The sequence below is a fragment of the Labrus mixtus genome, chromosome 18 (genome assembly GCF_963584025.1).
Source record: "Labrus mixtus chromosome 18, fLabMix1.1, whole genome shotgun sequence".
NCBI classification, from domain to species: domain Eukaryota; kingdom Metazoa; phylum Chordata; class Actinopteri; order Labriformes; family Labridae; genus Labrus; species Labrus mixtus.
This window is the reverse complement of record NC_083629.1, coordinates 9,150,418-9,176,077: the sequence shown is the minus strand read 5'-3', so window position 1 is coordinate 9,176,077 and position 25,660 is coordinate 9,150,418. Positions and strand designations below refer to the sequence as shown.

Genomic DNA, 25,660 nt, shown 5'->3' with positions numbered 1-25,660 from the left:
GTAAAAGAGAGATCTCGCGATATTTTCCAAATCTTTCAGGAAGAAGTTCGTCGAATAACTTCATAATGATGAACTATTTTTACAAAAAAAGGAAGCCTTAAAATATGACAAGAGTAAACAACTAGTTTCAACTAAAATAAATGTGAGTGAATATTTAGGCTGTAATTCGCCTTTATAAGATAACGTAAAAACGGGTATTACAAACGTGCAGAAGAGAGATCTCGCGATATTTTCGTAACCAATAGTAAGTAGTTTGTTGCTTCCGGAGGTCTCTCCAAAGGTCTATAAAATTGCCTAACCTTATCTTGGCTTACAGTCTATGGTCTTTCACTCGCCTAAACCCTGTTTCTTTGAAACATATTCAAACATATCGTGCAGAGATGGATATTCTGACAGTGTTGCCGTCCAGCTTTGGATATGTCATATTTACCTACCTGTACAGCTGGATTATGCTGGGCTATTTAGCAGTTAAGGTTGGGGCTGCAAGGAAGAAGTACGATGTAAAGGTAGTTGAATAAGAATCCAGTTAATATTTACAGTCTAATACTGGAAGCTCGAAACTGCAAAGGAAGCGTTTTTAATCTCTTTGTCCGTATTATTTGTCTTTGTTGTACTTTGCAGTATCCCACTATGTACAGTGACAAGGAGCAAGTGTTCAACTGTATCCAGAGGGCACATCAGAACACCCTGGAGGTGTACCCACAGTGGCTTGTGTTCCAGACCATTGCAGCTCTTGTCTACCCGGTAAGTTTTATTTCTATACAATTTCTAATTAAAATCAACGAATCTGTTTGTTGTTTTTTAGTCTAGAGCTTTGCTTGGTGGACTTTGAGAATTACAAAGACAGGCTTGTGGGAGCGGTAGGAAAGTATCTTGATCTTTGGCACAATTCCTCTAGATAACAAAGTCAAAGGAAAAGGACTGTCATAATGATTCAGCAAATTTTTACTTGGTCTGTATCATACTTGTATTTCCTACGATTTTTTTTCTCTTTGTGCATTATCTTAGTTATCAGCCTCAGTGCTCGGGGCAATTTGGGTGACCAGCAAGTTTTCATATGCCTGGGGGTACTACACAGGAGGTAAGACTGATTTAATATTGAAAGATTAATACCTAAAACACACCCCCAACACACACATACGGTTACATTATATATATATAAGTTAAACTATACAATATAGCAGTATAGAAGCCATGCGTTGGATTTCTTACAATGACTTGCCTAAAGCTTTTCATCTATCTTGTACACATCTTTACTGCTAGTCATTACATAGGTGATGGATTATTCAAGTACTGACCACTGTACTTTGACCCAACTCTGATCTACATCAATTCTAGTGTAAATGTCATCAAACATTTACCAAATAATATTGTTGCATTAAGGATACAGCCCAGGTGTAATAAACTGTTATTTCCCCTCTTCCTCTAGTTCTGTTTAATAATTTATAAAAAATGAAATATGATTTAAATTTAATAACAGAGAAAAAGGGCATAAAACTCATTCATTCTTGTTTTTTTCTTATTATGCTGTTTCCACTAAAGTTTGCATTGTCCTGTTTTGTTAATTATTTCAGATCCAGCCAAAAGGATGAATGGTGTCTATGGCTACATTGGATACTTTGGTGTCATCATTCTTTCTATATCTGTTGCCCTGCAGTTGCTTGGATTCTTTTAAGGAATTACCACATTGTATTTCCTATATCTGTCTAAAGAGTTAACTCATTTATACAGGCTTGCATTATATTCTTCAAATGCAAAACTCTAAGCTGTTGTTAAATACTTGCCAATTATACACATTATACTGTTAACATCATTTTATGGAACACTAACTGGACATGTATTTTTTTGTCAATGGTTAGTCCATTTATAAATCAACAATAAAGAAGATACCACATGCCCCAGATACAGTTGGTTGTCTATGTCACTAAAAGGGTCAACAACAGGCATCAAGGCTCAATGTGACTCACATGATGTTTCAGGTGCAAATTTCCAATGAAAGCACAAAGCAAATGGTACAAAAAGCCTTTCTGAAGGATGTATGAAAAAACAACAATAGATCATTGCAAATGTTGAATTGTTTATTTTAGAAGGTTATTGAATCAAACATAACACTTTTCTCAAAGTTTTCAATAAAAAATGTTTTTTAAGCAATTTTTTAGTTGCTCTATATCCACACTGAATCATCAATGTGAATTGGCCTGTAGGCTGCATAAAATAATATACAAACAATTCCCATATAAATATGTAGATTTTAAGTAATTTAAAGATTTGATATATTGTCCTTATTTTCTTAGTGTAAGACAATTTACAGTGTGCCTTGGCTTCAGAAATCAATAATAAAAGTGAATGGTCCCATTCTGTGTTCTGTGTTTGACCTTCATTTATTTTTTCTCTTAGTGATTGAGAGTGCATAAAACCAATATGATGATTACATCTTTTAAAACACAGGAAATAAAAACAAAAAACAGGTTAATTCATATCCGTAACCTGTATCATCCAAAATGGTAGGGAAAAATAAAAGGACTGATAATGGAAATAATATTAATAAAAATAATAACTTAATAGTTTGGGCTTTTCTTGTCATTTTTATTCTTCTATAATACTGGAAAGTTTCTTTGCATTCTCTTTTTTCATGACTTAAAGGGCTTTTATGTAAGACAGAAAGACAGAAAGTTTTTTTTTAGTCACAAAATTTAAGATTCACTTTCTGATCCTGGATGTTCTTTGACTCTGCTTGCTCGTGCTTGCTACGATCGTGAACGCGCGCTTCCAAAGCAAAGGACCCGGATATAAAATGTAATAGTAAGCCTGTTGTCTTAGGGTTGTTTTTATATATATAGCCTACTCTCGATGTTGAGAAGGACTGAAATGTAACAAATTATTAATCGAGTGGTATTTGAAACATCATACATTGGCTAAACATTTAAATGTTATTAAACATTCCTATTTTGTTCTCAACACTTGAACGCAACATTATCAGCGACTTCTCACTCGCCAAATGGGTGTGGATTAACTGCGCATGTGCATGACCGAGCTTTTACGGAGGCTGATCGGGTTTATCCAGGGGGTCTACATCAAAAAAGGAAAATAAAAGGTAGGAATTCCTTTGAAAGTAACATTAAACTCAACACATACTGTTCGGTAGTGTGTGTTCGCTCTGCGCTACCGTTGTCATTTGCGTTTTGTTATTATTTTAGCGTTTCCGTAGCAAGTAGGAGTCTTCAAGGAAATGTTTGCTAGTGCCGAAGCTATGAACAATAGGCTCCGACTACACTGCTTTTTAATTCCTGTACGAATTGTATGTGTTAATGGCTTTAAAATGGATACCATAGCAGTATTGTTGTTGAATAGATTTCAAAAAGCTGTAAAAACCTAAACTTTGTGATGTCTTCTGCTTGGTAGACTATATAAGACTGGGATTGAGCATCATAACCTACACAGTAACATTTCAGCAGCTCCACATCAACATGTTATTGCTTGAAAGTGATAATAAGTTTATGTAGAAGTTAAATAAGTCTTGTATGTTACTTACAACAAACAATTGTGTCGTCGTGATGACTAACTATTTCTAAAAAGTTTTCTGTGTTATTTTGTCACTTCTTCGAGTTGTTTACCTTTACGACATTTCTCTCAGAGTCATGTCAGGTTTTCTGGACGGAATCCGGTGCGGAGATTGCGAATGCAATGTGGACTGGGGAGAAAGGAGAAACACCATCGCATCTATTGCAGCTGGAGTTCTGGTATTCACATGTTTTTGTAGACGGTGGTTTGTACCTGCCCCTGGTTACTAATGTGTAGTATATGCAGGACTCTTATGTTTCCTGTTTCAAACATTCAGATTCCAGATTTACACCGCTGTAACAGACATGCAGGCTCGTACTCGTCATTGAAGTCCTTTTATTAAATCTTGATCTTGTGTTTCCAGTTCTTCACCGGTTGGTGGATCATCATCGATGCAGCAGTGAAATATTCTGATGAAGGACAGTTTCATCATGCATATCACACTTGTGGAGTCATTGCTACAGTGGCCTTCCTCATGTAAGACAGACTATGTTTACTGTTTCTGTCACATGATAAAATCTTGAATTTGACAAAACAGGGAATCACATAGTTCGATTATTTGGTGGTGCTTAAGCTTAAAGCCCCAGGCCTATCTCCATCCTCGTGCCCCCCTTCTGGAGGTCACAAGGTAACAACTATCGAGTGACAACTAAACAATTCACAATTTCATGGTACTGAAATGTTATTAAAACCAAGAAAATTGACCTTGTGATGCATATTTTCTTGTTCTAGTTGTTTAGACAGACAGGATTGTGATTGTAGTTCCTTCAGAACTCCATATTGCCTTATGTACTTCTTTTAATCTATGTGCCAAGAAAATGTATATTTGTAAAACCTTATCAATCCAGGCAATCAAGTGAAAGTAACTAACTCTGCAGGTTCAGATATGTTTGTAATATATGTTTTTTTTAATGTCATTTGACCAATTTAGGATAAATGCTGTTTCAAATGGCCAAGTGAGGGGGGACAGCTACAGTGAAGGCTGCATGGGACAGACTGGTGTGTATAAGAGGACATAAATGAACTTGATATTCTGAGTACACATACCCACAAGCACTTTTCAAGTTCCTGTTCAATATGGTGGTTTCTTTACTGGATATTCTAATACCATCCTTTCTGTTGTTTACTGCCTTCAAAGACCCTCATTTCAGAGGGTTTGTATCAGTATACCAAGATACATACAGTGAGAGACAAATCCATAAAGAAGTGCTGTGTGGAGTCACCCAGTAACTGACTCTGTCTTATCTCTGTATGCAGGCGCTCGGGTGTGGCTCTTCATCGGCTTCATGCTGGCTTTTGGCTCCCTCATTGCCTCCATGTGGATTCTGTTTGGGGGATTTGTTGTGCCTCGTAAGTTCTGTTTGTCTTCTAATCACAATTTAACTGAAGTTGCAATGACTGCAGTAGTCTGTTGTCCTTTTCAGATTGATGTTTCAAGGTGCGACATCTATGTCCCAAAAGCGTAACGGGGGGAAGAAGTGATCCCTACTTTGTTCCGTCTTCAGAGGCTCTCTCAGGCTTCAGCAACGCTGACAATGTGAATTCACAGATCGGGGCACCAATATTACGTCATTGCGGAATCATTATGAATGTGTTAAGATGTGATGACGGTGGAGCTTCATTACGGGGCTGTAGCAGAAGTGCAGTCTGAAAAGGGCTAGTACTTTTGGTGGGATGATAGAGCTTTACAGATTGTGATTCTGTAACAGTGCGTTACGATGCTCCGCTGTTATAACGCCTTTGTTCGAAAACATCAAATGTGCGACTGCGTTACAAGGCTATGATTTCACATTGCGTTACAGCGTTTTTGAAGCACTGGAGGCATGACGTATTCAAACAGCAGGAGTTTAACATACACACACTCAGTCATGCAAACACACACAACGCTGTTTCCCCCTGACCACTCAGAATTTACACATTGCTTCTGCCTTCCCCGTTTTGCACCTCTGTAGTTATAGGGCTTTGACACTTATAGAAAACATCTGATATTTTCAGGAGGAGCTGCATGTGTGAACACAAAGAGCTAGATATTTCACTCGGACTTTATCTGGAGTTTCTCTTGCCAGCTCTCTCGTATTTTTCCACGTGAAGTCTGAGTGAGTTGATGTGAGAATGCAGCAGGATGTAATCCGGAGAATTCACCTCGAGCCCCTGGGAGGGGGTGGTGACATTTATATCTTGTGACCAGTGCATGGTGCATAGGAGCAGCCCTCCTGAAATGATCTACATATTTGCAGTAGTGGCTATGTGAAAACAGCTTGCGTAACGACTGTGCCCCACAATTCTGCCTTCATAGATTATGCATTGCAGATGAGGCATAACAGGGGTGTAAATATACCTCCTTGAACTGGCTCACTGTAAAGGGATATTGACCGTTTCATAATTATATTACATGGAACTGTAGAGGTTTAAACATATATATACATAATACAGTAACTTAAATTACCTTTGCTGTATGAAGCAAGCAAAATGTCAAAGACTAATCACCTACTTTTTACAAATTATTAATCCAGCATCAATTTGTAAATGTTTTTGCAGAAAAGCCTGTTGTCTACCCTGGGATTGCCATTTTCTTCCAAAATGCATTCATTTTCTTTGGGTGAGTTAATGTCACTAAGCAATACATAACTTTAAACACATTCATGCACTTGAGCACAAGTATTGTGTCAACATATTTTCTAAGACTTTTTTCCTGCCTCTGAACAGGGGTTTGGTCTTCAAGTTTGGACGCACAGAGGATCTCTGGCAGTAACTGATTCAGCGTGTCTTCATGTCTACAGTTTAAAGACTCTGCTTTCTGCATTGTATTAGAAAACATGCTTTAGTGGTTATTATCTTTATATAAACTTTTTTAGCTTCAAAATTATCTTTTTTATTTATATTATTTGCATTAAAATAGCTAAATCATAACTAAACACAGATTTGAGTAATTTCTTTGGGAGTATGATCTTTTCAAGTGCACATCTCTAAATGTATCTTTTTGCACTCAGATTGTGTGGCCATGATTCTATAAGTTTCTACAACTTGTGTAAAAAAAAAAAAAAAAAAAATTTTTGTGAGCTTGACTGCCCTGAACTGTCCACATTTCCTTTGGGGATACTTTACTTCTATGACAGCCTTTAATCCAAAACGGTCTCTTGTGGAGAAAATACAAATAAATTATAAAGGCATATCATTTAAGGCAGTATTTTGTTTAACTGTACCTTAAAATTGATAGAAAAATAGTTTATTGTTTGTATTTTACCTGAAATAACAACAGTTACGCTCCAAAACTTGGCAGTCACTCAGATTTTTTTGTTGAATAATAAGAAGCTTAAACTGCTGTCAACAAAAGTTTTCAGTCTTTTTCAGATCTGTATATTTACAAATGATCTGTTTTCTTAAATCAGTAAAATTAAAACCATCAGATCAGTTCCTAGCAACAATGTCAGCATTAAACCTAAAAAAAAAAAGCCGTAAATAAGTCTTACAATTATGCTTCCAAGGTTCATCCTTGCCATTTTATGTATCTTTGCACACATAAAACATGTATTTTCCAAAAAAAGAATGCAAATGTTTTAGTTTAAATACACTGTTATAAAAGCACACCAAAGAGAGTTTTTACTCCGAAGATCAAGCTCCATCAACTTCCTTCTCCACATTTCACTTTTGCACTGCAAGATGGGGAAACTGTAAAACAATAAAATATTGTGTTCATTATTGCATTGAGTTAACCTTTTTATGGTTTTTCACACAACACACAATATTTATAAATGAATTGAAATTTAGAATTATTGTGGATGACTTTTATCATCTTAAGCTTGATATTAGTTAGCCTGTCAGAACATTATGTCTTAATACCGTACCTCCCAAAAAGCCTGATCATCAAAACATTTCTTGTCCTGGGGTGGTCTCCAGAAGTTCAACTTCAGTAAACACCCTTGAAACAATATGTTTTAAATTCATGAAGGAAAATTTCAAGTGGCAAACATACAATATTGACAAAAACCTTGAGCTGTGGATTGTTGATGACATTCTGTTACTACAAAACCCCTGAAATGGATCCTTTGTCCTCTTGGTATGACTCGTTTGTCCTGTTGGTATATGAAAACCTTACTAAAGAAGCCCTACCTGTAATGATTCCCATGGACAGACTCAGAGTGATGGTGATGAAAAGTGTACAAATGTGAACAACAGCAAACCGGATTCCCCTGCCAGATAAAAGACCGTTAACAAAGGGTACATTACATTTCAAATGTGATTTCATGTAAATGCATATTCCATATTAGTTGCATTCTTACATGGTGTGATCATCACAGTCTTTAAGCTGAAGGACAAGATGTGCCAGCCACCCAAGTAGACCAGGGAGCCCGTGTGTGCTCAGCATAGCACAGGTGTCATGGCACTGAAATGCAAGAAGCATGTGGATCTGGAAAACGACAGCTCATGAGTATTTTTACAATGTTAAGATTATTTATCACAATATGTACGACTACATGTGATGATAAAAACCTTGAGATATCTGTATCCAATGGTTGAGACAATTGCTGCAATGAATCCGATTGACATGGCTTCCCATGGCTGATGAACCACTGACATGGAAACCCCAATAGCAACACCACCAGCAAGGATGCATGACTGCATGTGGTTCTGTCAAAGGAATGCAGGTATATAAACCAGATCTCACTCGCATACAAACAAATTATTGACTCCTAAGGTCATTACAAGTGTGAGGCCTTTCAGTCCAGCTGGAAATGAGTGCTCATGAGAGAGCACATTGTGGAGTAGAAAATGTCAAGTGTCAGATTATACCAGGTTGAGTTTTCCCTTGGGACTGGAGAGGACAGAAACAGCAGCTGCTGTTACAGCACTGACAGCCAGAGCAAGGTAGGTGCTGCACACGACCCCCAACTTCCTCCCAGAAGAAGCATCACCCACAAGTACTGAATTAAAACTTGGCCAGAACATCCATAGGAACACAGTCCCTAAAGAATAGAGAAGATGGGATTCCGATTCAGATTCTACTTTGATCATAAATGGCTCAAACTTCTATCTCAAGTTGAAGTAGAGCATTTCCAGTTGCTACAACATCCTTAGAACCCTATCTCGCAGGAAAACGTACCCAGCATGGAGAATAATCCTGTTTTGTGATCAGATTTCTCTTTTTCAAATGGTAGCTCAGATCCTTTCCGATACAGCATCCAAGTCAGCATGAGTCCAAAAAAGGCCCCAAAGATGTGAAGCTGCATGATGCTGTTCAAAGGTTGGACCTTGAGTGAGAAAACAAGAAATGTACCAATTTACAAGAAACAGAGGATAAAGTAAGCGCATAGCATACATGATATTATGATATGAATATAATTTGCTTACAAATGGTACTGACAGTAACTGACCTTTAACAGAGTCTGGAGGAACCACTTATTCAGAACAAATCCAGATACCTCAAGCAGCGCAATAAAGACGAGGTGCACAGGGTTAGTCTTCCCCAGCACGGCTCCAATTGAAATGAGGGCAGATACGGTGCACATCTCAGCAACAACTAAGCTGTTGTAAAATATTGTAACATTGGAATAAGTGGAACTTTCAACATGTACATCAGGTAGTCTGTGTTGGGTTACATTTTCATGCTTTTGTTGATATTTGTCATTTCCATTTTGCAAGAGGACATGTGCATTCAGAAGAGATCATTTGCAGATGTGATTTAGCAAGTTAAAGGGTAGTAAAATAATATAAATGAATACCCTACCTTCTCAAATTGATTCTGATCTTTCCTCTGTAATACCAGGACTCAATTCCATTGAGTATGATAGCCAACTGAGTTGCCATGATAGCCACAAGAACGTTGAACCCAGAGCCACTGAAACCATAACGCACTAGAAAAGTGCTTAGGAATCCAAAACCTAGAAACACTATAACATTCACATCCTGGAAGTCTGAAAGAGAGAATAAATTGTTTTCTTTAAAATCGCATTGCTCTGTTAGATTCAGCCAACTGTTCTAGAGACAACCCAGCCAGTCTGTGTGAGCTTATCAACACACAGCAGCAACAACGTTCTCCCCCTTCCTATCATTAAAGTTGTAAAAAAATGTTTGCTTTTAAAAGAACGTTATGTAGTCTATAGGCTATGTAATGTATAATTAATCATGTTTTTTCCCAAATGAAACGTGATAATTCTAATATTTATTTTACAGCCATTACCCATACACACACCCCTCTTCCAAACTCAAACTTACTTGGGTAAAAGTTGCTGAACGTTATTCCGTCAACACTCACATTGCTCTCTATCTCAGTGCAAAAGCCATATATGAAAATAAACCCCATCTGCAAAAAAAGCAACAAAGGTGCCAGACGGGAGCGCAGACTTGGTGCGTACCGGGGAGCCATTGTAGACGCACCCTGCACAGTGTTCTTCAAACTGACGCATGTTTTGGTCCCCCTGACGCTTTTAACAGGGCATGACCCCAGAGCAGTCTTATCTCAAATCTATCAGCTCCTACAGGACAAGATCGCGGCGGTCATGAGTAGCCTAAATATGGACTTTGATGGTTAAAAAAGGCTGTATTCATTTGGACTTAAAAGCAATTCCTAAGTAGTTAAAATGAAAGAAAAAGAGAGATTGAAATAGGCTTATTCATACATAGGCTAATTGAAAAATGCACATTTAAGAATAATCAGTATAGGCCTCTCTTTCTTTGTAAAGAGAACTACAGAACAAGCAGCTTTATGAGCCGCAAGTTACCATGATGAGCAAAGTTACGACTATTACAATTAAGTGACCTATTTCACCTTAACATGTGTGTCTTTACAGACTGAAGATTATACATTGGTTTCTTACATTGCTTTGCATTTCTGCCACCAAATGGTTAGGGTCATATGTTATTATCATAGACCTACATCTTTAAATCTGTCATTTTACCTTGATCCCGTCACTATGTTGGTGCAGGGGATAAAATCAACTAGTTTTGGAAACGCTAATGGCAGCCCACACTGTTTTTGTTGCCTAGATTAGGCACACATAAATGAGGAAATGAAAGCGACCTACAGGCTCGTCTGTCATAAATCACTCAAAATGTGTAAACATTGTATGTCGAAATGGATGTTTTGTAGCAGGCAACTAATTTTGAATTGGCCCGAAGACTTCATATTTCCTCATAACAAACCACATACAAAACCGACAAAGAAAAACACACCCGCCTTCGTAAGCAGTTGATTGGTCAATCAGCGATGCCCGATTTGTCCAGAGAGATCTGATTGGTTAAACGTCGAGATGTCACACACAGAGAGAGATCTGATTGGTTAAACGTCGAGATGTCACACACAGAGCTCTCCTCTCAGCCGCTCGCCCCCTGTTGTCTTTGGTTGAGGGAAACTGAGTAGCAGACCACGGTGCGACATAAATGGTCCATCTGTATATCCGTCAATGAGAGAGGCCTCGACGGAAAGACTGATTGGATATATGAGCTGTCTAACAAGTTGAGGTGAAGAGACAGCGAGGTTTGTCCTTAATGAGTCTGCGCTGACAGAAAAGGAGGAGGTTCCCGAATAGACTCCTTTATTTATTTCTTTGTTTCCAGTGGGGGAAAAATAATAACAGCAGCATATACCAGTCACTTCATTCATTATCCTTGTCCGTATATACAATAAAACTGGATAAGATTACAGTGGTTACTCGACGGCCAAAGCCAAGAGGAGGAGGATGAAGCGGCGCAATGCGGACTGCAGCAAACTCCGACGGCCGTTAAAACGGAACCGAATCACTGAGGGTATTTACGGCAGGTGAGTTACACCATCATGGAGGTACTGAAGGGAGATCCTTGTGGCTTGTTAGCCGCGTAAAGTTAAACTCCCGTATGTTATCAAGCTATCTTAATAACCTAGCACACCGCTAATGATCGCTGTTGGTGTGTTTTCATTGTAGCCTCATTAGCAGCTGGTGTTAGATGTTAAGCTAGCTGTAGCGCTAGGCCCCAAAACAGCCTGAGTATAACTAAACAACAGCGTCCTTTTCAAAGCAGCGACACAGGTTGGGATACGTGTTAGGGATTTTTGAAGACTTTATAAACAACCACGACTGTCTACACTTTACACACTTTAGTTGTCATGTACTGGCTGCGTCAATATTAGCCGCTTCACTGTTAGCTAGCTGAGGTAACTTGTGTAAGCTAAGTTACAGCCGCTTTAAAAACATTACATCTTCACATGCGCCGGATACATTCAACCATAGTGAGTTCATGTCAACAACACTACTGTAGTCTTCTCAGACTGTATTCAGAAGAGCTTGTGTTGTACTTTTAAGTTAGGTTATAAACTGTATAGCTTACAGCATTAGCCCAGCTGTCCTCACAGCCCACCCACGTCTGACTGTATGTGATGAACAGAACCTTAAAGGGAACCAGTAACACACGTGTCAACTGGACCTGAGAATGTGGGGCAGCTCCTGAATTATTGAATAGGAGCTATAGCAACATAAAGTAGCCAATATTGTAGTCAAGGAAACCCCAACATTGACTGAACAAACAGAAATTGTCGGTCTTATTTCTCTCTGAACCAAAGATCAATAAAACAGTCCCTTCTGGGTTTGTGCTATATCACAACTCTTGATAGATTAAAAAAAGACATATGTTCTCCAAATGTTCAAAACGACACCATACAAACAAAGCAAAGTTCAGAATTGTTCTTGCATATTTATGTACTATTTGTGTAGATTTAACAATTTGCTAAGTTGTTTCAAAAATTGTGATTCACAGCTTTTGTTTTCTAGACATCTTACGGCATCTTTTCAAAATGTTTTTCTTTAGTACCTTCCTGTACCTGAAGTTCTTGGTGGTGTGGGCACTGGTGCTTCTGGCAGACTTTGTGCTGGAGTTCAGGTTTGAGTACCTCTGGCCATTCTGGCTTTTCATCCGGAGTGTGTACGACTCCTTTAGATACCAGGGGCTGGTAAGTGGCAATGTCCTAATACTAATTATGCTGCGGTCAGGGTAAAGAATCAGCTGGGTATTAGACAATGCTATCTTTCAGTTTTTTCCAGTTTAAAAGTCAACCCTTTAGATTCGGCACTAAAATAAGGAAGTACATATATTCACTTTTATCATTGATTCAGTATAGGGATTATGAACTACATTCAGTTGAGATGTAGAGATTTCAAGGTCTTCATGGCCATAACTATGCTGCCATAGTAACAGGGTTTTGCGGTAACACTACCTGTTCAAGCAGACAGACATTTATTTTGGTCATCAGTTCACATAGTGGTGAAACTTTATTTCCTTTCCTTTTTTTTTTTATACCTGAAACCCAAATAAAACAGAAACATAAATATACCACAAGCCATAATGGGAAATCTTAATTGTAATTTTTGAAATATGGATAAAAGCATATCTCTTTTTCTCTTGTTCTTTTGTTTTGTCTTAGGCCATTATTGATACAAGACAGATTTCTAATAAAATGCATTGTTTAGGTATGTTTGTTGGTGTGTCTGAGTCTCCCAAAGATGAATAAAGAGAGATGCCATGAAAATGTATTTATTTATTTACAAAATAACAAATACTTAAACAAAGATGAAAGATGAACAGTGCAGGAAAAGCTAGAAAACTCAAAGAGCTTCACTTAAATTTGTCATATCGTCAAATTGAAAAACCCCAGAATTGTCATACAATTCTACAGAAAACCAAAAGCAGAAAATGTGAATATGAGGTTTCTGAAAACCTGTAAACCTGGTATATTTATTCAATATTAATATTATTCTATTTTTTGTTAATGGTTTAATTTTTTATCAATGATTTTGTTTAATGACACAGATCAGTCTAGGGATGGAGATGATAAGCCTGTTCTATTAAGGACCAGATTCCAAACAATAACATAAGAGCTTATAGACTCTGCTATTGAGTAATTTTTTATCTTGAGTTGAGTCACATCATTTAAACCAAAGCACTGGTGCACAAACATACATCGATTGTCTTATTAAGTGAATTATGGTTAAAGTATGACGTGATCAAGGTCAGTATAGTAAACTGACTTTCATGCAAAGGTAAATACAACATCATTAGGTGTTCAAATATAATGTCAATAAAAAGAAAATATAGTTTTTAGTGAGAAACTTAGATACGGTTGTTAGGAGGAGAATTAATTTTTGTTTTCGCAGCGATATTAAATGGATAATAGAGATGGAACCACTTGTAATTTTCTAACATGAGATATAAGTTTATAATACATCTTTATAAATAAGTGATGTTAAGCAATACCAGATACAAATTAACAATCCCCATCCCTAATGAGATTACTCAATTTAAATAAATTCAGATTTGGTAGTTCACCTCTATGTGAACTGGCATCCAAGGTCTTAATGCTGGTTTTTTACTCTCTCACTCTAAAAAGCTTTGTGTTTGATACATTTGCCTTTATTGCACATGTAGCTGGTTTATTGTAACATCTTGTCCTCTCCCCAACAGGCCTTCTCAGTATTCTTTGTGTGTGTTGCGTTTACCTCGGACATCATTTGCCTCCTCTTCATCCCAGTGCAATGGCTTTTCTTCGCTGCCAGTACCTATGTGTGGGTGCAGTATGTTTGGCACACAGGTAATATCCCAAATGTATAAGTATCTTTATAATTTTTTCTATGAACTATACTTGATTTGAGAAACATCCATGTGCCAAGTATTGACTTGGCTGATGTTTATGCAAAAGGCTCAGTAGATAAAAGACAAAACACTTTATGTCTACCCACTTTAAAACTAAAACATATCTGTTTAACAAACCATGAAGGAAGTAAGGAAGCTTTCTTTATATTTCAGCATGAAATATTCAGATAAGTAATTATTTTAAGTCAGACCACTGTAATTCCTAGAGATTCTTAGAATTCTAGCAGTATCTTTTGTTGTTTCTTTTTTGGTGCTTTGAGGAAAAGCCTTTATGAAAAGGTCAGTGCAGTAGCCATGCACATTGTATTATCTAAGTAACAAATAGTTAGCTTGCTTTTTAGAATTTGGCATGATGTTTGTAATTGAACTGCGTTCAGCGGATTAGTTGTCTGTCTGATTTAGCGGTATCCCCCTGTGTTGACCATAGGCCAGGTGTCGGATTGAAATCCTAGTCTGTTGGGGGAGGGAGTAACACATAGTGGCCCCAGTTTGCTTCTGAGCCTTCTAATGTCACTTGCCATCGACATTCACATCCATGGGATGTCAGAGGAGTATAAATATCTCTGTTCACTCCACAGCATGGTGGTGAGAGTGCCTTGAGTTTATTGCAGCTGAAGAGACAATGAGTAATGTCTTTATTCTGACCAATTAACATGTGTTTGGTGATAGGACTGTGCCAACAGATACATTTAATGAGTGTATTTAAGACTTTTTAAGAAGGATATTCTTCCTGTCCAATCAATTTGTAAAAGGTTTGAGGTTGTGTTTATAAGAAAAAAATCTAAGACCAGGCACATTCTTGAAGCACCACCTCCAAGTACTCATTGCTATTGGCGCAGTTAAGGTTTCACACAGTTCTGATGTTCATGGCATGGCCCATTAATGATATCTTTGTCCTGTCCTTTTTTTCCAGAGAGAGGAGTTTGTCTGCCCACCGTGTCTCTATGGATACTGTTTGTGTACATAGAGGCTGCAATCAGATTCAAAGACCTGAAGAACTTCCATGTGGACCTGTGCCGTCCCTTTGCTGCGCACTGGTAGGCCACAGATTTGACAGACCCACTTTGAGAAGGTCTAAACCACACAATATTAATAACAAGGACATTATTAAATCCACCACAAGCAAGCACTTGCCAACAGTGGAAAGGAAATCCCTTTCAATTAGCAGACACTATTTGGCCAATCCGATGAACCTCCAGTTGGTCATAAATTACATTTAGCTAAATTGGTGTCAACTTGGAAGTTACTGTGTGGTTAGCTTGTGTGTTGGCTGGAAAAGATAGTGGAAAATGTAATAGGCAATTGGAGGAAAGGAAATAGCAACAGCTCTCCTATTTGGAATAATTTTGGATGAAACACAGGTAGTGTATAAAAATGGTAGAACAGCCACAAGACATAGAAACAAAGGGAAGTTATAGCTAAAATGCCATTTGAAATTCATGCCTTTAAATATGTCATCCTGGCATCGCAATATTTTCATTTTTTTCTTTCTGTGTAAAGCTACAAAAGTCAGTCCAGGTCTTTAATTCTCCCCAAGACAATAGAAACATTATATGCAGTCTTTACATCTATGAAAATTCCTTCATGACTTTAAAGTAGCATTTCCACTTTGAAGGCCAAGAGAGGTCTGCAATTTTAATCATAGAATACCTTCAAGCTGTATTTGGCTTTGCTAACCTTTGCTGAAGTCAAAATTGTATTATACATTAAGGGATTATGAGATACTTCTGATACAATTTGATGTAATGACAGAATTTTGACATATGACTTCACATCTTGTATTCATCCCTGTAGCATTGGCTATCCAGTGGTTACTCTCGGCTTTGGCTTCAAGAGCTATGTAAGCTATAAGATGCGCCTTCGGAAGCAAAAGGAAGTTCAAAAGGAGAATGAGTTTTACATGCAGCTCCTGCAACAGGCTCTGCCACCGGAGCAACAAATGCTTCAGAGGCAAGAGCGAGAAGCGGAAGAAGGTAAGATTCAAACACACATTACATACATGCATACATTATATACATGCATATGCACATACATACATTAAGTCCCTGGTTCAGAAAACTTGACAGTCTGATATACTCATTATCAGGACTGAAAACGATTTACCATAAGTCGTAATCGTAACAAAAGCTTGATCAGAATAAAAAGGCTTCTTGTAAAAACGTCATACAGAAGAGACTGATCCAATCAGGTTCATTTGAAGAGAAATTTCATTCCAGACAAGAGGGGTGGCTTATGCTGTTATTAAGAAAGTTGGAAAACCAACTTCAGTCAGTTATGACATATAAGTAGTCACTATCCATGTATACACTTGATCCGATCATGTCTTCTTGTTTGGGTTGAAATTGTTCTGACTGCGCATGTCTGCCAAACTCTTCAACTGCCCAAGTCTGAAAGTTCTGCAGACTCGCCACCTGTTTACGATTGCAGGACAAATATGTGCTGCTGAGCTTGCGGCTTAATTCAAAAGAGAAGAAGAAAAAGGTTAATAAAATACAGATATCCCAAGTCACTGACGTGAGAGAGGAGGATGAAATCTCTGTTGCTCAGCGAGAGGGAGAGTGGAAGAGCAACATCTGGAATCGTGCAGTGACAGTGATGTTTGTTTCAACACAGGCTAATTATATCTGCATGCAACTGGCATGTTTACCAGAAACTTTACCAAAAGTAATAATGGTGGAATTAGGGCTGGGTATCGAATTCGATACTTTTTTTGGCAAGGATCGAATTGCTTCAGTACTACAGAGCATCCAAAAATGGCTTTTCATTCGATACCAAATTTCGATACCTATCATACCTACCATCAGCGTCAGTGTGCCAATAAGCATGCAGCATGCTTGTTGTACCAGGATCTAATGATGCTGGTGATTGGCTGCTTAACCAGATGGGGCAAACGTGTCTGTTGTTGTGTTTTGAGAGGCTTGACTACAGTGTGCATCGTGAAGTTTAGAAAAATGTCAACGAGATCAAAACAGACAGTGTTGAAACGGACAACTTCAGTTAAACCACATTAGGGTAAAATGGTTTATATTCTCATGTTATGAAACTGCTTTGAATGTTTTAAAATGCCATGGAGCTGAAAAATAAAACTAAAGATTTGAATCATAATGTGTAATGTAATTTTCTTTTGTTAAAATGGATTTTATAAAATTGGTATCGGAAAAAAGTATCGTTTAGGAATCGGTATCGAAAATTTTGAACGATACCCAGCCCTAGGTGGAATAAACACACAACAGAGCTTGACTTATGCTTTAAATTGATCTCACTCAATTGTTAATGTCACACGCCCATTTACGTTCCATCAATCAAGATGCATCAATATCTCACAAGTTAAAGCACTTTTTTCATGTATGTTACCAAGAAGGAAAGCTTCTTTTGCTGCTATTTCAGGCAGATAAGAACAGAAGGATATATCTGCGCATGTCAGAATGTTTTTTTATTCTGATTGAATGATTGATGCATGTACACACACATCCTAATCGGATTGTTTTATTTGTTGTCCATGTAAACAAAGAAGTTGGAATGACTTTAATTGGATTGAAGACATTTTTCAGATAAAACATAGCTAGTGATCATGAGGTAATTTGGTCTGTGTGGCACTGCTCCAGTAATTAAAGTGTTGAGATTGGTGCTTCACTGAAAAAAAACAACGACTCTTACGGTAAATGTAGACCTGATACATAAAGATGGGTATGTTTTTGTAGTTTGACTTTTTTTCTGTAAAGTTTATTCAAATTCGAACCATCTGAGGATTATGTTAGATCTTTCTAGACTTTGTTGCAAATAGGTTGGCAATAGAGTTTTGTCCTGTTCATTTAATTTTAATAGAATAGGCTTTTCTCTAGTTATTGTTATTTTATCATGAATCTTTTAATCAAGCTCAAACAAGCAAATCTGATGTACATCGGCAGGGTGTGAAGCATTTTCTTCTCTACTAGATGTCTGTTGTGGCAGCTATACATGTCTTTCATAACTCATGTGACTCCTATGTCAGTTCTCACATTGCTACACAAGTCATTCTTCAGAAATGGAGAATTAAGTTTCAGTAAAGAGACATAAGTTAACAGCTTAAGTTAATGTTTGTATATGAATTGCATATTTATCCTATACCCCTCCCTCTTATACACACAGCAGCAGCAGCAGCAGCAGCTAAAGGAATATCTGAAGTGGACACACCGCCAGTATCTCAGAATGGTGCCCCAGCCAATAAAAAGACATCGGCACCAATGCCGGAGTTAGAGTATAGAGAAAAAGGGAAAGAGGGAAGGGGTGGTGGCGATGCTAAAAAGCAGCACAACAACATCCTACCGTCATCAGTGGACTCTAAACTCCAGGAGATGGAGTATATGGAGAACCATATGAACAACAAGAGACTGACCACAGAGCTGGGCAGCACAGAGAACCTGTTGCTTAAAGAGGACAACAATTCCTCTTGCTCATCCTCCTCATCCTCCTCCTCCAAAAACTACAAAAATGCTAGCAGCAATTCTGCAACGCTCAACTCCTCACCCCGTGGCCATAGTGCCACCAACGGCAGCGTGCCCTCCTCTGCATCATCAGCTTCCTCTTCCATGGGGAAGAATGAGAAGAAGCACAAGTTAGCAGTGGGGAAGGGAAATTCAGGTGGCTCCCACAGGGATCCCACGGACAACTGTATCCCCAACAACCAGCTGAGTAAGCCAGAAGCACTTGTTAGGTAAGAAACATGTGCTCAGACACAGACTTTTTCATGAATACATAACTATACCCTGATCTGCTATACTATTACTAACCACACTACCAGGATTATAATGAAATAAACTATTACTTATACTGTATATGCTAGCTTTTGTATAGACATGTAGATATACAGTTTGTAAAACTTTACAACTGGAGCATCTATACCAAACTGTTTGTCAAAATATCTGAAGTACTTTGAAACACTGACATTTGGTGAATAGTTATCTGTTGCAACGATATGGGCTGAGAGGTGGGATAGAGGGAGAGACAGAAAAGATGAATAGATATGAGATGGATAGAGACGAGCAAAAAACAGACAGAGATGTACAAACAGCAGCAACAATTAAAAAAAAAAAAAGTGAATAGGACCTATTGTAGCAATGGCAACAACAACAGTATAAAATGACTTACTTGTTATGTAGCATATTAAACATACCAGTGAGTATGACTGAGTATAATCATTTTAGCATTGGGTCTGCTTAAGCAGGTCATTCACAACAGTACTCTACAGCAACCAAGACCCGAGTTGACTTGAGCCATGTAGAAAAAAAATAACTTGCATTCCTGCAAACAGTTTTTCCGCAGTGTTTACATTTGACTTCTTTTGGTTCGGTGTCATCTTCCCTAAAGACTAAATGTGTCCAAACGACCGACATTGCTTCCATGTCACGGATTGGACGTGTGGTCATGTGACAGCCCTGAAAATAAACTAAATAATCGACATGGGCAAGATTAGGTCGGTTAGATGTTCTGAATGTCTGTTTCGATTAATTTTCGATTATTGCCCAGTCCTAGTCGAGGTTTCGATCCCCAGTTCCTGCAGCAACATGTCCGATGTGTCCTTGGGCAAGGCACTTAACCCCAAATTGCTCCCGCTGCTTTGTCAGTGGCTTATGACAGTGAATGAATGGGATTTAGTTATTTCTGATGGTCTCACCACATAGCAGCCACTGCCATCATTGTGTAGATGGGTGGGTGTGACATGCGGTGTAGAAGTGCTGTGAGATGTCAGAAGACAAGGAAAGCGCTATACAAGCTCAAGTCCATTTACCATTTTGATTGATTCTGATACTGATATTAATTTATAATACTAATAAATAATAAAAGCACTATATAAGCTCAAGTCCATTTACAAGTTACCCATACTTCTCAATGTATCTTTTTTCCTGTATAACACCACTGTGCACACTGAAATATAACCTGCCTCACGGCTGACTAAGGTTGACTTTCTTAAATATTTGTTGCGCTACAAAGTACCGTGGTATTTTATACATGTATCTGATTAACATTTTTCCTTCCATTTTTTGCTGCTTTACTGTATTATCAACTGAAACTCTGTGGCAAAGTTCCTTGAAAATCGGCTCTTATTCTGATGAGCTTTCGTCACCATCAGTTGTGAAACCAAATATTGCAAGCAGGTGGTCTTTTTGATAATGGGATTTCTATTGGACCAAGGTTGTCATTAAATTCATTATGCTTGTGTTATGTTGACCTAAATACAGATGAAGAGTTTCAGGCAGTCTTTGGTATGAAGGTATGTTCAGGCTAGAAGTAATTAAGGAACCTGATTTTGTTTTTACTTGATTTAATTGGTTTAATCAGTGTAGACCATCATAAAAGTATACCTCTTTCCTTAACATAAAAATGAAGTGATACTGTGGTATAACATTGAGTTTGAGGATTGTATTTCAATGCATTTTCAAGACTTAAGTTTAATGTCATAGCAACATTTTCATGTCCCACGTCTGTTCACTTTCCTTACTGGGACAGATTGGAGCAGGATGTTAAGAAGTTAAAGGCAGACCTCCAGGCCAGCCGGCAGGTTGAGCAGGATCTGCGCAGCCAGATTGGCTCACTGGGCAGCGCTGAGCGCTCCATACGCACTGAACTGGGCCAACTGCGCCAAGAGAACGAGCTGCTTCAAAACAAGTGAGTGGGGATACCCTTCAGTAGATCATAGCAGGGTGAAGGTCACACTAGTTATTGGAGTGATTACCTATTAAATCATCACATTAACTTCCATTGTAAAAAGGTGTTAATTTCCAAGCTAATTCCTGTTTGGGTAATGTTTGCAAGAGAAGTCACTACAAGATAAACCAACAAAAATGTGATAACTCAAAAACTGAACAACTGGATGTACTACTTCTACTACTAATTCTGTATATTTTAAATTTGCTGTTTGTGCTAAGATATATTCACCTGTGCACTTTTAGGCTCCATAATGCTGTGCAGGCAAAGCAAAAGGACAAACAGGCAGTGGGCCAATTGGAGAAGAGGCTCAAAGCAGAACAGGAGGCTCGAGCCAGCGCAGAGAAACAGCTTGCTGAGGAAAAGAAGCGAAAGAAGTTAGAGGAGGCCACAGCAGCAAGAGCAGTGGCACTAGCAGCAGCATCCAGGTACATCATTTGAAATTTAGCTTTTGATCAACTTTTTACTCATTTTAGTTACTTGTACCCCACAAGTAATGATGTGTTTTAAATACTGATATAAATTATCTGCTGTCTTTTCCCTCTATGTTTTCAGAGGGGAGTGTACAGACACGTTGCGGCGGCGAATCACTGAATTAGAAACAGAGTGTAAAAAACTAACGATGGACATCAAGCAAAAGGAAGACATGATCAGAGAGCTTGAATTGAAAGTTCAGGTAAGTTTTTGGGCAATTTGTGATTAAAAAATTATTGTTTGTCAAGGTTAGAAAAAAATAGTCAATAATTGAATATTATTGAATGCTAATTTATCCCTTTATCATCATGTCATATTTAAGAACATTTGCCCAGTACAGTAGTGGAGTAACAGGCTGTGAGTTCACAATCACAGTTTACTAAGGAGCTTTTTGTTTCTGCATAGCAATTCAGGAACGTTTTGGATTGTCTATAATGATAACCTTTAGCAGCATTGTCCCAAGTCAATTAAAAACAATGTAAAGTATGTACATATCAACATGTTCATGGCAGCATGAAGATATTTTCCCCACCTCCTTGTATCTCACAGTGCATCTGACTGCTGAAAAAAAAAATGCTGAGTAGTAGAATTGTTACATCTCAAGTCAATTAGCCATTGATGAAATCTGAACAATATTTAGCCTTAGATTTCATGAAATGCAGATTGCATAGACTTTGTATGAGAAGACACTTGATTTTATTTTAATTTCTTGTCGTCAAAGCTATTTCTAGAGATTTTGTTAACAGCACTTTACTGCTAAGAAGTTGTTTTTTTGTATAGGTCTTTACATCCCGCTCAATCCAACCATTAGCCCCCTGACTTGACCAACACTTTGTCTCTTCTCTATCATATATCAGGAACTTCATAAATATAAGGAGAACGAAAAAGACACAGAGGTACTGATGTCAGCGCTGTCAGCCATGCAGGACAAGACACAGCACCTGGAGAACAGCCTCAGTGCAGAGACCAGGATCAAACTGGACCTTTTCTCTGCACTGGGAGATGCCAAACGACAGCTTGAGATTGCACAAGGTGAGTAAGAATAACAGTAAAACACATTTATTTACACATTATACTTACTATACTATAAAGGACAAACACACCTACAAAATGTCTGACCATATCTCCTAAGGTTTACTTTTAGTTTGAACTGACCTTTTGGATGTCGGTTTTCAGGTCAGATCCTGCAAAAGGACCAGGAGATAAAAGATCTGAAGCAGAAGATAGCCGAAGTGATGGCCGTTATGCCTAGCATCTCCTACACAGCTGACACCAGCAGCATGACCCCTGTTGCCCCCCACTACTCCTCCAAGTTCATGGACACCAATCCCTCTGGCCTAGACCCCAATGCCTCTGTTTACCAGCCACTCAAAAAGTGAACGTTCTGTCCTGCCCCATGCTTCCTCCATCTTGTCATTTTATGTCCCCTGCAGGCCAACCATCTTCCATTCTGCTCGGCATGTCTGCAGCTGAGAACATTGTTTTTCTTGGGTTTTATTATTTTCCCACGCCAGGTCAGAAGGATGTTGTATTGTGTGACTGTATTTGTTGTAGTTAAAACAAAAGACAAAAAAAAACTTAAAAAGGAAATCACATTTCAACTAGGAAAGCCCTTTTTCTCAAGTTTTGTGAAACCTCACAGAATTGGGTATATATCTGCATCTCATGGGTGTTGCTTTATCTTTCCACTAGTCCCACAACTGCAACAACCTGAAACCAATTACCCGCTCGTTTATCCTGGGGAAACTCTTAATTTTAGGTTGTTTTTTTTCCCACCAAAAAATGACAAAACAATTTATCATACAGCCTTACTGTATCCCAATTCCATTGACTGATTTTTTTTTTTCTCCTAAGGTAAAATGGCAACAACTGAACAACCAGAGGAATGTAGTGCAAAGTCAGCACAGACTCCAACACAGATATATTTTATATTTTAAGACAAATGAGTCCTTCTCTCAGATGCTTTGGTTAGTTTGAAAGGATCTTGTGTTGGAAGCAGAGTAATAGGCCTCAAACTTAAATGAACCCAAGCAGCTCCTATTCTTGACCATTATTGGACACATGGTTTATCCATCTGTATTTTTTGAGTAAGAGAAGTCTGTATATTGTACCAGTTTCTGTGCGATTCTCGGCATCGTCTTTTATTAGTTGTCATAATCACAGTGCCTTGAGTTGAAGATATAGAGTGAGTTTGATAAAGAGATCCAGCGAGCCCAACCCTTCTGAATGAGTGGTAGACCTCATCCAGTACAGTGGGACAAAGTTGCCTTTGGACGCTGAAATGGTTTTTCACTCCCGTCTGTTAGGGAAACTGATCCATGGTGTCCACATGAGGGCAGCCTTGTCCCTTGCGTTAAAAAAAAAAAAAAATAAATAAAAAAAAGATACAGTAGACGGCACCAGGTCCAAGACTTATCACCGTACTCGGATTTGCCTACTGTCAGTTTCTTGACATGATGTTAGCCACCACAGAGTCTACTACATTCAGGTCTCCGGCTCATCACATGTCTACTTGCAGTTAATCTCTTCTGTTGGTAAAACCCCAAATCTGTAGATGTAGCTGCTGCCCTCACCTTTTGTTTTTTGAATTCCAACTTAAAGTTGCACTATAGTAAAACAAGCTGTTTTAAAGGGAAACTGTATAGACTGTGCAATGTAAAAAGAAAAATTCTGAAATGCCAATTTTAATATAATTTTAATTAATCCTCAACTTCAGTTCATGTGCCAAGACTAAAATGCTTGTTTCTTTAGTAATGTTCTCGAGAATGTACTGCAAATACATTGGCCAACATGTTAGTTAAATATCCAGTTGAATATCACTTAGTGGAAGTTTCTGTTAAGCAGGTAGAGAACGTGGTCACCTGTTTGTAGTAGACTATGTAGTTAAAAGTAAAGGACTAGAAAGTCAAATTTATTTTGTGAATGTTACAGTATTTGCAACTGTTGGGCATGTGGCTGTTTAAAAGCAGTTTCTTAACTTCCTGTTTCTGGTATTATTTTCATGCTGGGATAAAATTGCTTGAGTCTGATATGGGTTCAGCATCATCAGAAATTGTCATTGTTATGCGTGTGGTTTTCACCCATTGTAAATGGAGAAGCTTTTGGCGCTCAGATAGCTGTCATTGGCTCCTGAAAAAAAAAAGTGAAATTACAGATTAGTCAGTTGTGTGGTCAACTGATTGTTGAAAGTATAGAAAAGTGTTTTGTTTGTTTTTTGTTTTCTATGCCCACAGTCACTGCTCTGTTTCTCCCCAGGTCTGACCTTGGCTGTGGTCTCGCTCTGTGAGGTTTACAAGGAATAAACATTTTTTCTTGCAGATTGACTTTCCTCCCTTTTTGCTGTTATTCCAACCATTTATCCAGATATTTTTTTAAAAATCCACATGTTGATCATATTCACCTTCCAAACTTTGAGACATGATGGTCAGTAAACCTTGGAATGGGTGTCTAAGAAGGGGGATCTATATTATCAAAGAGGCTTTGGAGCTGTATTAGGGCTAACATTGGAGCACCATTTGCAGTTTTTAACTCGTCATTAAAATGGCATCTCTGCCTCGGTTGCTAACATTTCTATAGATCTTTTATTACTTTTTCCTTTTGGGGAAATGTAAAATGTTACACCATAGGGTACCTCAGAGCCAAGATTCACATGTTGCAAACAACAAAATGTCAGATCATCAGCTTCTTTATATTGTGCCATCATTTTCCCCAGATGTTTCTTCATTTGATCACTAAGCCATTCTTTATTTTCTGAAATAGTATATTTCAAGTCAAACATTTTATTAAATATTTACTGGATTATAGTGAGTTGAATTTAGCTCAAATAAAGAACAGAAGAGGGAAGAAATTCTTAAACCGTTATCGGTATCGGTAACAAGAATGTAAACCAAATGGTCGAATATTGTGTATTAGAAGCAAGCTAATGTTATTGGCACTAGGGGGCACTGTCTGTCTTAAAGTACAAACCAAGACGGTGGTTTTTAACCTTGTCAAGAACAACCAATTCCACTTTTTAAAAGAAGAAAATTGTGCATGCCAAACACTGATCACAGCTATTTAAAGCACGGTTAACGATTGTGCTCACAAACAGCTATCCTGCAGCACTGTGTTGATAGTTAGATAAAGTTGGGACTGAAAATTCATAGAATAATGAAAGGGGAAAATGGCTGTCACTGACTTTTAAACATAGTATAAAAGCACCATATTATACACTCCCCTCTTTACATGTCAGGTTCCAATGTGTACACAATCAGTGAGTTTCCGGACTCTGGATTTGAGAATTTGGTCATTAATGGGACCATTAAAAAGAGCAAATTATGTGCTG

The 25,660-nt window shown here is 38.0% G+C and overlaps 4 protein-coding genes across 5 annotated transcripts; 3 read left to right on the top strand and 1 right to left on the bottom strand.

Annotated features, from left to right (window-relative positions):
- The first annotated feature begins 312 nt into the window (after nt 1-312).
- Nucleotides 313-2,360, top strand: mgst3b (microsomal glutathione S-transferase 3b). Its single transcript, XM_061062915.1, has 4 exons — nt 313-506; nt 622-744; nt 1,009-1,081; nt 1,575-2,360. The coding sequence occupies exons 1-4, from the start codon at nt 381-383 to the stop codon at nt 1,673-1,675; spliced, it is 423 nt and encodes a 140-aa protein (XP_060918898.1). The 5' UTR covers nt 313-380; the 3' UTR covers nt 1,676-2,360.
- A 644-nt stretch (nt 2,361-3,004) lies between these two features.
- On the top strand, nt 3,005-7,265 carry tmem50a (transmembrane protein 50A). The gene is given in 8 exon segments (XM_061063435.1): nt 3,005-3,048; nt 3,050-3,094; nt 3,635-3,740; nt 3,926-4,038; nt 4,493-4,560; nt 4,819-4,911; nt 6,100-6,160; nt 6,268-7,265. Coding segments are annotated over 8 exon segments (561 nt in total). The 5' UTR covers nt 3,005-3,019; the 3' UTR covers nt 6,314-7,265.
- Nucleotides 6,612-10,443, bottom strand: rhd (Rh blood group, D antigen). The gene is made up of 10 exons (XM_061063434.1): nt 9,775-10,443; nt 9,287-9,473; nt 8,934-9,084; nt 8,663-8,810; nt 8,353-8,525; nt 8,053-8,190; nt 7,842-7,969; nt 7,672-7,751; nt 7,407-7,480; nt 6,612-7,230 (listed from the first exon to the last, which is right to left on the bottom strand). Exons 1-10 carry the CDS (start codon nt 9,923-9,925, stop codon nt 7,204-7,206), a joined length of 1,257 nt encoding a protein of 418 aa, XP_060919417.1. The 5' UTR covers nt 9,926-10,443; the 3' UTR covers nt 6,612-7,203.
- A 506-nt stretch (nt 10,444-10,949) lies between these two features.
- maco1b (macoilin 1b) lies at nt 10,950-24,653 on the top strand. Of its 2 annotated transcripts, none has more exons than XM_061063433.1 (11): nt 10,950-11,317; nt 12,340-12,481; nt 13,990-14,116; nt 15,092-15,215; nt 15,973-16,151; nt 18,307-18,871; nt 20,665-20,823; nt 21,108-21,290; nt 21,418-21,538; nt 22,194-22,368; nt 22,513-24,653. In XM_061063433.1, the coding sequence occupies exons 1-11, from the start codon at nt 11,238-11,240 to the stop codon at nt 22,713-22,715; spliced, it is 2,058 nt and encodes a 685-aa protein (XP_060919416.1). In that variant the 5' UTR covers nt 10,950-11,237; the 3' UTR covers nt 22,716-24,653. The 2 variants fall into 2 exon arrangements, with proteins under 2 accessions (XP_060919416.1, XP_060919415.1); XM_061063432.1 differs by having other exon boundaries at nt 18,304-18,871.
- The last annotated feature ends 1,007 nt before the right edge of the window (nt 24,654-25,660 follow it).

Excerpts from the sequence above, each read along its gene's own strand:
- rhd (XM_061063434.1), bottom strand. The coding sequence starts at position 9,925 with ATGGCTCCCCGGTACGCACCAAGTCTGCGCTCCCGTCTGGCACCTTTG. Across the intron at positions 9,085-9,286 it reads ATCAGAATCAATTTGAGAAG|CTTAGTTGTTGCTGAGATGT; the intron begins GTAGGGTATTCA and ends ATTTTACAACAG. Across the intron at positions 7,231-7,406 it reads ATGATCAGGCTTTTTGGGAG|TTTCCCCATCTTGCAGTGCA; the intron begins GTACGGTATTAA and ends ATTGTTTTACAG.
- maco1b (XM_061063432.1), top strand. The coding sequence starts at position 11,238 with ATGAAGCGGCGCAATGCGGACTGCAGCAAACTCCGACGGCCGTTAAAA. Across the intron at positions 15,216-15,972 it reads CGTCCCTTTGCTGCGCACTG|CATTGGCTATCCAGTGGTTA; the intron begins GTAGGCCACAGA and ends TCATCCCTGTAG. Across the intron at positions 18,872-20,664 it reads AAGCCAGAAGCACTTGTTAG|ATTGGAGCAGGATGTTAAGA; the intron begins GTAAGAAACATG and ends TTACTGGGACAG.
- mgst3b (XM_061062915.1), top strand. The coding sequence starts at position 381 with ATGGATATTCTGACAGTGTTGCCGTCCAGCTTTGGATATGTCATATTT. Across the intron at positions 507-621 it reads GGAAGAAGTACGATGTAAAG|TATCCCACTATGTACAGTGA; the intron begins GTAGTTGAATAA and ends TGTACTTTGCAG. Across the intron at positions 745-1,008 it reads TTGCAGCTCTTGTCTACCCG|TTATCAGCCTCAGTGCTCGG; the intron begins GTAAGTTTTATT and ends GCATTATCTTAG.